The 9,514-nt window shown below is 48.0% G+C and overlaps 1 protein-coding gene and 1 long non-coding RNA gene across 5 annotated transcripts; both read left to right on the top strand.

Annotated features, from left to right (window-relative positions):
- Window positions 1-6,522: 6,522 nt before the first annotated feature.
- LOC125595431 lies at window positions 6,523-7,077 on the top strand. Its single transcript, XM_048771223.1, has one exon. The coding sequence runs from the start codon at window positions 6,523-6,525 to the stop codon at window positions 7,075-7,077; it is 555 nt and encodes a 184-aa protein (XP_048627180.1).
- A 290-nt stretch (window positions 7,078-7,367) lies between these two features.
- Window positions 7,368-9,138, top strand: LOC111211181. Of its 4 annotated transcripts, none has more exons than XR_007330250.1 (3): window positions 7,368-7,686; window positions 8,032-8,089; window positions 8,850-9,138. It is a non-coding gene; the product is annotated as an uncharacterized LOC111211181 (long non-coding RNA). The 4 variants fall into 4 exon arrangements; XR_007330248.1 differs by having other exon boundaries at window positions 7,368-7,774; XR_007330249.1 differs by lacking the exon at window positions 8,850-9,138 and adding an exon at window positions 8,341-8,799.
- Window positions 9,139-9,514: the final 376 nt, after the last annotated feature.

Below are 9,514 nucleotides of genomic sequence, written 5' to 3'. Positions count from 1 at the left end.
TTGTGTAAGGACCCTAAGGTAATGACAAAATTTGACCCAAACTATCCCCAAAGGCCATTTTGCTCTTTAAAAGAAAGGAGAGCGAGAGAGAGAGGAGAGAGAGAGATGAGGAGAAGAGGAGAGAGAGCGAGAGAGAGAGAGAGGAGAGAGAGAGGGAGAGGAGAGAGAGAGAGAGAGAGAGAGAGAGAGAGAGAGAGAAGAGGAAGGGAGAAAGCTCACCTGAGCTCGTCGCCGGAGCAACCGTGTGCCGTGACCACGTTGAGCTCGTCACCACCGTTCGCTGCAGCTTAGAATCGCCGGAAACCGCCATGCAGTTAAGCTTAGTTTCGTCCGTTTAGTAATTCGCCGATAACTCTCTAACCGTTGCGAATCTCGTGCATCCAAGACCATCATCGTGTTCCTCTCGTCAAGACGAAGCCGTAGACACCAACCACGCCTCAATCGGAGCCCGGACGAAGCCGCACGCGCCTCCCGAAGATTCGCCTCGCGCGCGCGTGAAACACACGCGCCGCCGCCGTCCGCCGCAACTCCGCCGCCGGACCACCGTCCTCCGCCGCAACTCCGCCGCCGGACCACCGTCCTCCGCCGCAGCTCCGCCGTCGCCGCCGGCCAACTTTCCGGTAAGCCACCGCCGGATCTCCGCCGTTGCCGCCGGTGACCGCCACCGGTGACTCGCCGGAGACTCGCCAACTCGGCCGAGTCGACCCGGTGAGTCAACTCGGTTGACTCGGTTAACCGGTTGGTTAGCCGGTTTAAATTGATTTCAATTCGGTTAGGTTAAACCGGTCGGTTAAAATCAATTGGAAATCGGTTAGGATAAACCGGATTAATTAATTAATTAATTAATTAAATAATTAATTAAATAATTGATCTTTGACCAGCGGGTTGACTTTTCCGTAAATACCCGTTTTAAACCGTTCGAAAGGCGTTCTGACTCGAAATTTCGATCTGATTTCAGATTTGGAGTCCATTTGAGCAGCTGGAGTTCATATATACCACTTCTCTTCATTGCTAAGGTGAGGGCTACTCCGTTAAATCCCGAGCTAGTTTAGTACTACCATTATGGAAAGTTTAGTTTCGAAACATGGATCCGTCTCTTTGAATCGAGTCTGTTTGAGAGTCTTGGTTGTTCGTTATTGATATTGATTGTTAAACCGGAAATAGGATAATAGAGGATTCAACGGTTGATTGAAATGATTGCTGCTAAAAACTGTTAATTATATATATGTATATATGTTAGTCCATGTGTTGAGATTGCGGGGTGCATAGGTATCTGCACTAGGCCGCGGAATTTGCGGGGTACAGAGACGTTTGTACTAGGCCGTGTGATTGCGGGGGCACATGACGTCTGTGCTAGCTACGCCTTGTTTGAGAGATCGCGGGGTACGGAGATATCTGTACTAGGCCGTGTGTTTAGCGGGGTACAGAGACGTATGTACTAGGCCGCTTGTTTGTGGAGATTGCGGGGGTACAGAGTGGACTACTGTACTTACGACGCTGTAGAGTTATATATATATATTTATATCCTTATGAGGAAATGCGGTATGTTATTATCGCATTGGTTGTAGCGTGTCTAGTCCACTAGACATATGTGATTGTTCTGTGTGGTGTAATAGACACCGTGTTTGCTTCATGCTAGAGCTAGGCCTACATAGTTGTAGTGCTATGAACTGAGTCAGTGGTTTGCGGTTTAGCATCCCATACCTCACTGGGCGATTCCCCTGTCGCTCACCCCTCCTTCTTTCCCCCTTTCAGGTGAGACCGACGAGCAGGAGTGATTATACCGGACCGGTGCTTTTGGGCTTTTACTACTATTGGGCTTTTGGGCTTCTATCGTTTTATCGCTTTTATCGTTATCGGGCCTCTAGGCCTTTGGGCTTTTATCGTTTATGTTATTTCGTATTTCGGACTCTCGGTTTATGTCGTACTTTATGTTTCAGATTTTATTTTATATTATGGAATTCAAGCGTGGATGTTGACTTTCAAATATTTATATATGGATATTTCAGATATTTGTACTTATCGAATTATTTTTACTATTTCGAAAGTGACGGGTGTCACATTTTGGTATCAGAGCGGGTTCCGTCCCGGCTCCGACCCGGGATGGCGATTTTGGAGACCTTGGTTTATTCGGTTTAAACGATTTTAGACGATTTCAAAATATTTTCGGGGATTTGGGAACTTTGAAAATAAAAATAAATAGCACCTTTCCGTTCGGTATCACTCCTTCTTAAATGTTGGTATCCACAGATCGGCATAAGTTAACTTTTTCGCTTTTCTTTCAGATGGCGCCCAGGAAGAGAGTTGTTCGTACTCAGACTGCCAGAGTTGCTAGAGAGGCTGAGGATGAGCATGTCCAGCCCGCAGTTCCGCAGCAGGCGGCTCCGCCTATTGATCAGGATGCTTTGAGACAGATGGTTCAGGATGCGGCTAGGCAGGCTGCACAGGAGACAGTCCAGCAAGCTGCCCAGGAGGCTGCCCGAATAGCTGCTCAGGAGGTTGCCAGACAGATGGCTGCAGTACAGCAGGGTCCGCAGATTCGCATGCAGCAGGCTCCACCAGTTCAGGTTCAGCATTATCATCAGGTTCCACATCAGCCGGCTCCAGTCCAGCAGTACCCTCAGGTTCCTGTTCAGCCGGTTCCAGGAGTTTTTCAGGTTCCACCGCCGCCACCTGCTTTCCCAGTTCAGGTGCCCGAGGTTGATGAGACATTTATCAGGGTGTTGGGACAGATGAAGTATGTGAGTTTGGAGCATTTCACTGGAACGACGGAACCTACAGTTGCTCACGATTGGAAGCACAATTTGGATAAGTGTTTGAAGACCATCTCGTGCCCACCAAGGCTCAAGCTAAACATCGCTGAGTTGTATTTGCGCGGAGATGCATCAATCTGGTGGGATGGAGTGAGATTGATGCACCGTGGCGAGCTGACATATGATGATTTTCTTTACGCGTTCAACAAGAAGTATTTTCCGAGGGAAGCTTTGCATGAGAAGAAGAATGATTTCGAGCATTTGAGGCAGGGTGCAAAGTCTGTCAGGGAGTATGAGCGGGAGTTTAACCAGCTCCGCAGATTTGTGGGTAACAACATAGATGAGGAGGATCTGATCAGGAGGTTCTTAGATGGGATGCGAGTAGAGCTTCGTGGTAGGTGCAGTGTGGTTACCTACACCAGTTTGGAGGATCTGGTAGAGAAGGCGGCTGTGCAGGAGAAATGTATGGGTGAGGAGCAGAAGTTCTCCAAAGCAGTTCAGCCTAAGGCAGGAGGGGCTTCGGGGTCGCAGAAGAGGCCTTGGGAGCAGACTGTAGCACCCCGTTGTGGGCGTTGTCGTCGCCAGCATTTTGGAGAGTGTCTCCAGTGCTTTAACTGTGGTCTGGTTGGGCATATCTCGAAGAATTGTAGGAAGCCGCCACGTACTCAGGTTGCAGCGCCAGCAGCAGCAGTAGCACCAGCAGTGGCAGCGAGGAACTGTTACGGCTGCAACCAGCCGGGTCACATCTACAGAGATTGTCCGAGGAGAGGCAATGCAGCGCTTCCACCACCACCGAAGCGTCCAGCCATCGCTCCACGGGTCTTTACAGTTGGAGATCCCCAGGGAGTTGAACCGATAGCGGGTATGTGACTTTTTCATACTTGTTGTGTTTGAGTATTTTGGTTTGTGGTTGTCATGTGTAGTTAGCAAAATCTCGTGTAGGATCGGTTTCGGTTGGAGGAAAGTCAGCTCACACTTTATTCGACACGGGAGCCTCTAATAGTTTTGTGAGTCCACGCTTAGCCCAGTCTTGGCCTTTTCGGGGTGTCTTCGAACCGAAGGCTAAGAAGATTCAGACTGCCGGCACGGAGAAGTTGGGAGCAGTCGGCATTCATCGCAATGTACCAGTTATTCTTGGAGGAGTTGAGTTTCTCGGAGATTTGACGGAGCTGGAGATGAGCTGCTACGATGTTATACTTGGAATGGATTGGTTGTCACGACATCAAGTAGTACTGGATTGTCCGAGAGCGAGAGTCCATATCCCCAGAGCAGAAGGGAAGATCATATTCCAGGGGATTCAGACGCACCATGGAATTTCCATTGTCTCCATGTTGCGCGCAGATGAGCTACTGGAGAGAGGAGCAGAAGGATTTTTGGCGACCATTTCGATGGTTAAGGAGGATGGTCAGCAGGAGCTGCATGACATTCCAGTGGTTTCCGAGTACGAAGACGTTTTTGAGGCTTTAAAAGGGCCGCCACCAGCTAGAGCAGACGTTCTTGCGATCGAGGTGGAGCCAGGAGCAACACCAGTTTCACGAGCCCCATACCGCCTTGCACCAGCTGAGATGGCGGAATTGAAGAAACAGTTGGAAGAGTTATCGGATAAGGGATTTATCAGGCCGAGTACTTCACCGTGGGGAGCACCAGTGTTGTTCGTGAAAAAGAAAGATGGGAGTTTCAGACTTTGTATCGACTATAGAGGTCTGAACAAAGTGACCATCAAGAATAAGTATCCGCTTCCGCGTATTGACGAGTTGTTGGACCAGTTGCAGGGAGCTTCTTGGTTCTCTAAGATTGACTTGGCATCGGGATACCACCAGATTGCGATAGCTGATGGAGATGTGCGGAAGACGGCCTTCCGTACACGCTATGGGCATTATGAGTTTGTGGTGATGCCATTTGGATTGACGAACGCACCGGCAGCGTTCATGAAGCTTATGAATGATGTGTTTCGGGAGCACTTGGATAAGTGTGTGATCGTTTTCATCGACGACATTTTGGTTTATTCTCGGAGTAAAGAAGAGCATGCTGAGCATTTGAGGATTGTGCTGGATAAGCTTCGGGAACACCAGTTGTTTGCCAAGCTGAGTAAGTGTAGCTTTTGGCAGAGGAAGATTGGATTTTTGGGCCATGTGATTTCAGAAGTAGGAGTTGCAGTAGATCAGGAGAAGATTACCGCCATTTCAGAGTGGCCGACGCCAAAGAATGCTACGGAGATCCGCAGTTTTCTCGGTTTGGCAGGGTACTACAGGAAGTACGTCAAGAGTTTTGCTAGCATTGCAAAGCCGATGACAAAGCTGACGGGCAAAGACGTCAAGTTTGATTGGTCAGACGATTGCTCGAGGAGTTTCACTGAGTTAAAGCGACAGCTGACCCATGCGCCCGTTTTGGTACTCCCGAGGCCAGGGATACCATATGAGGTTTACACTGATGCGTCAGGCACTGGTTTAGGATGTGTATTGATGCAGGAAGGTCAGGTCATTGCATATGCATCACGTCAGTTGAGGCCTCACGAGGTCAACTATCCTACGCATGATTTGGAGTTAGCAGCAGTTGTATTTGCACTGAAGATCTGGAGATCATATTTATATGGGGAGAAGGTGAAGATCTTCACGGACCATAAGAGTTTGAAATATATCTTCACTCAGGCGGATTTGAATTTGAGGCAGCGTAGGTGGGTCGAGTTGTTAGCAGACTACAACCTGGATATTGCTTATCATCCGGGAAAAGCTAATCAAGTAGCAGATGCCTTGAGCAGGCGCAGGAGCGATGTTTCAGGAACCAAGGAGGTTCAAGAGTTTACTAGGACACTTGCTAGTCTCAGATTGTGTGCCACTACCGTGGAAGGTGAGGCAGTTGGCCTCGAGGCTGTGGAGCAAGCAGATTTGTTATGGAAAGTGCGTAAGGCTCAGGATGCTGATAAGGCTTTGTGTAAGCAGATCGAGATTGAGAGTATTGGATATCATACAGCTTCGAGTGGGATGTTCATGTATCGGAACCGGGTTTGTGTGCCTAATGATGAGTTGTTAAAAAAGGAAATCTTGCAGCAGGCACACCACTCGCGTTTCTCTATTCATCCAGGAAACACCAAGATGTACAAGGATCTCAAGCGTTATTATCATTGGCCTGGCATGAAGAGGGATGTTGCTTCATTTATATCGCAGTGTCAGACGTGTCAGATGGTCAAGGCCGAGCATCAGGTGCCTAGCGGGTTATTGCAGAACCTGCCATTGCCAGAGTGGAAATGGGACATGGTAACTATGGATTTTGTGACGGGGTTGCCAACCACCTTAGGTGGAAAGAATGCCATCTGGGTAATCGTGGATAGACTTACCAAGTCAGCCCATTTTCTAGCTATTAAGAAGACGGACAGAGCTGATCAGTTAGCACAGACTTACATCAGCGAGATTGTGAGATTGCATGGAGTTCCTGTCAGCATTGTATCAGATCGAGATACAAAGTTTACGTCCGAATTTTGGAGAGCCTTCCAGAAGGCGCTTGGGACGAAAGTGCATATGAGTACGGCTTATCACCCGCAGACAGACGGTCAGTCAGAGAGGACGATTCAGACTTTGGAGGATATGCTTAGAGCTTGTGTTTTGGATTGGGAAGGGAGTTGGGCAAAGTACCTACCCCTAACGGAGTTTGCCTACAATAATAGTTATCACTCGAGCATTAAGATGGCGCCATATGAGGCCTTTATGGTAGGCCTTGTCGCACACCGCTTTGTTGGACCGAAGTGGGGGAGCGACGTGAGATAGAACCTGCAATGGTTCAAGAGACAGTTGAGCAGGTTGAGATGCTTAAGATACGGCTTAGGGAAGCCCATGACCGTCAGAAGAGTTATGCAGATAAGCGGCGTAAAGATTTGGAGTTCCAGGTTGGCGACCTGGTATACCTGAAAATGAGGACATTTCAGGGAGGATCTAAGACTCGGAAGCTGAAGAAGCTTAAACCGAGATATATGGGACCATATCCCATTTTGGAGCGAATTGGAGCAGTTGCTTACCGATTGGATTTATCCGAAGAGTTATCAGATTTCCATGACGTGTTTCATGTTTCTGTTTTGAGGAAAGTCGTGAGAGAACCGGAGCTCATTTTGCAGCAGCCGCCCAGTGACCTTGGTAGGAATTTGCGTGCGCCGTGTCAGCCAGTAGAGCTATTGGATCGCCAAGTGAGAGCAGATGATGGTATGATGACTATGTTGGTCAAAGTTCGTTGGGAGAGAGATGGTATTCAGGAGGAGACTTGGGAGTCCGAGCCCCAGATGAGGATTGATTATCCGGAGCTTTTCCGGGTTGACATTGGGCATGACAGCTTATGAATTGAATTCGGGGACGAATTCCTTGTAAGTAGGGGAGAATTGTAATGACCCTAAATGTAATGACCCCAAAAATTTGACCAAACTATCCCAAAGGCCATTTTGCCTTTCTTTAAAAGAGAGAGAGAGAGAGAGAGAGAGAGAGAGAGAGAGAGAGAGAGAGAGAGAGAGAGAGAGAGAGAGAGAGAGAGAGAGAGAAGAGAGAGAGAGAGAGAGAGAGAGAGAGAGAGAAGAGAGAAAGAGAAGAGAGAGAGAGAAGGAGCAACCGTGTGCCGTGACCACTTGAGCTCGTCACCACCGTTCGCTGCAGCTTAGAATCGCCGGAAACCGCCATGCAGTTAAGCTTAGTTTCGTCCGTTTAGTAATTCGCCGATAACTCTCTAACCGTTGCGAATCTCGTGCATCCAAGACCATCATCGTGTTCCTCTCGTCAAGACGAAGCCGTAGACACCAACCACGCCTCAATCGGAGCCCGGACGAAGCCGCACGCGCCTCCCGAAGATTCGCCTCGGCCGCGCGTGAAACACACGCGCCGCCGCCGTCCGCCGCAACTCCGCCGCCGGACCACCGTCCTCCGCCGCAGCTCCGCCGTCGCCGCCGGCCAACTTTCCGGTAAGCCACCGCCGGATCTCCGCCGTTGCCGCCGGTGACCGCCACCGGTGACTCGCCGGAGACTCGCCAACTCGGCCGAGTCGACCCGGTGAGTCAACTCGGTTGACTCGGTTAACCGGTTGGTTAGCCGGTTTAAATTGATTTCAATTCGGTTAGGTTAAACCGGTCGGTTAAATCAATTGGAAATCGGTTAGGATAAACCGGATTAATTAATTAATTAATTATTAATATTAATTAAATATTAATTAATAATTGATCTTTGACCAGCGGGTTGACTTTTCCGTAAATACCCGTTTTAAAACCGTTCGAAAGGCGTTCTGACTCGAAATTTCGATCTGATTTCAGATTTGGAGTCCATTTGAGCAGCTGGAGTTCATATATACCACTTCTCTTCATTGCTAAGGTGAGGGCTACTCCGTTAAATCCCGAGCTAGTTTAGTACTACCATTATGGAAAGTTTAGTTTCGAAACATGGATCCGTCTCTTTGAATCGAGTCTGTTTGAGAGTCTTGGTTGTTCGTTATTGATATTGATTGTTAAACCGGAAATAGGATAATAGAGGATTCAACGGTTGATTGAAATGATTGCTGCTAAAACTGTTAATTATATATATGTATATATGTTAGTCCATGTTTGAGATTGCGGGGTGCATAGGTATCTGCACTAGGCCGCGGAATTTGCGGGGTACAGAGACGTTTGTACTAGGCCGTGTGATTGCGGGGGCACATGACGTCTGTGCTAGCTACGCCTTGTTTGAGAGATCGCGGGGTACGGAGATATCTGTACTAGGCCGTGTGTTTAGCGGGGTACAGAGACGTATGTACTAGGCCGCTTGTTTGTGGAGATTGCGGGGGTACAGAGTGGACTACTGTACTTACGACGCTGTAGAGTTATATATATATATATTTATATCCTTATGAGGAAATGCGGTATGTTATTATCGCATTGGTTGTAGCGTGTCTAGTCCACTAGACATATGTGATTGTTCTGTGTGGTGTAATAGACACCGTGTTTGCTTCATGCTAGAGCTAGGCCTACATAGTTGTAGTGCTATGAACTGAGTCAGTGGTTTGCGGTTTAGCATCCCATACCTCACTGAGCGATTCCCCTGTCGCTCACCCTCCTCCTTCTTTCCCCCTTTCCCCCTTCTTTCCCCCTTTCAGGTGAGACCGACGAGCAGGAGTGATTATACCGGACCGGTGCTTTTGGGCTTTTACTACTATTGGTTTTTGGGCTTCTATCGTTTTATCGCTTTTATCGTTATCGGGCCTCTAGGCCTTTGGGCTTTTATCGTTTATGTTATTTCGTATTTCGGACTCTCGTTTATGTCGTACTTTATGTTTCAGATTTTATTTATATTATGGAATTCAAGCGTGGATGTTGACTTTCAAATATTTATATATGGATATTTCAGATATTTGTACTTATCGAATTATTTTTACTATTTCGAAAGTGACGGGTGTCACACAAGATGTCCCTGATGATGGGAAGTTGGGAACGAGATGTTCGGCGGCAACGTGGATATAAAGCAAGTGAAGAAGAGATCCATCCTAAGAGGAAAGCTCTCATGTGTGGTTTCGTAAGACAATGGTTTGAACATTTTTGCTTTATGTTCTGAGTCGACCGGCAAGGCAAACTTAGCCGTTGGATTTCAGACTGGACGCTATGGGAAGATCTTGTATCTTCGCCTTGGTCAGAGAAAGAGAAAACATGTTCCTTCGCGCATGGTGATTTCACATGCCTTAGGTCCCAATAGAATCCTTCTTCTTCATTACGGTAAGCCATTATTGTTCCCAGGAAATTGGAGAAGAAGCCTTCGTCTTGTTTA

Source organism: Brassica napus, unplaced genomic scaffold (assembly GCF_020379485.1).
Source record: "Brassica napus cultivar Da-Ae unplaced genomic scaffold, Da-Ae ScsIHWf_1063;HRSCAF=1503, whole genome shotgun sequence".
In the NCBI taxonomy this organism is placed as follows: Eukaryota; Viridiplantae; Streptophyta; class Magnoliopsida; order Brassicales; family Brassicaceae; genus Brassica; species Brassica napus.
This window is presented reverse-complemented; position numbering and strand designations above follow the sequence as displayed.

What these genes read in the sequence shown, in the direction of transcription:
- LOC125595431 (XM_048771223.1), top strand. Translation starts at nt 6,523, where the DNA reads ATGGTTCAAGAGACAGTTGAGCAGGTTGAGATGCTTAAGATACGGCTT.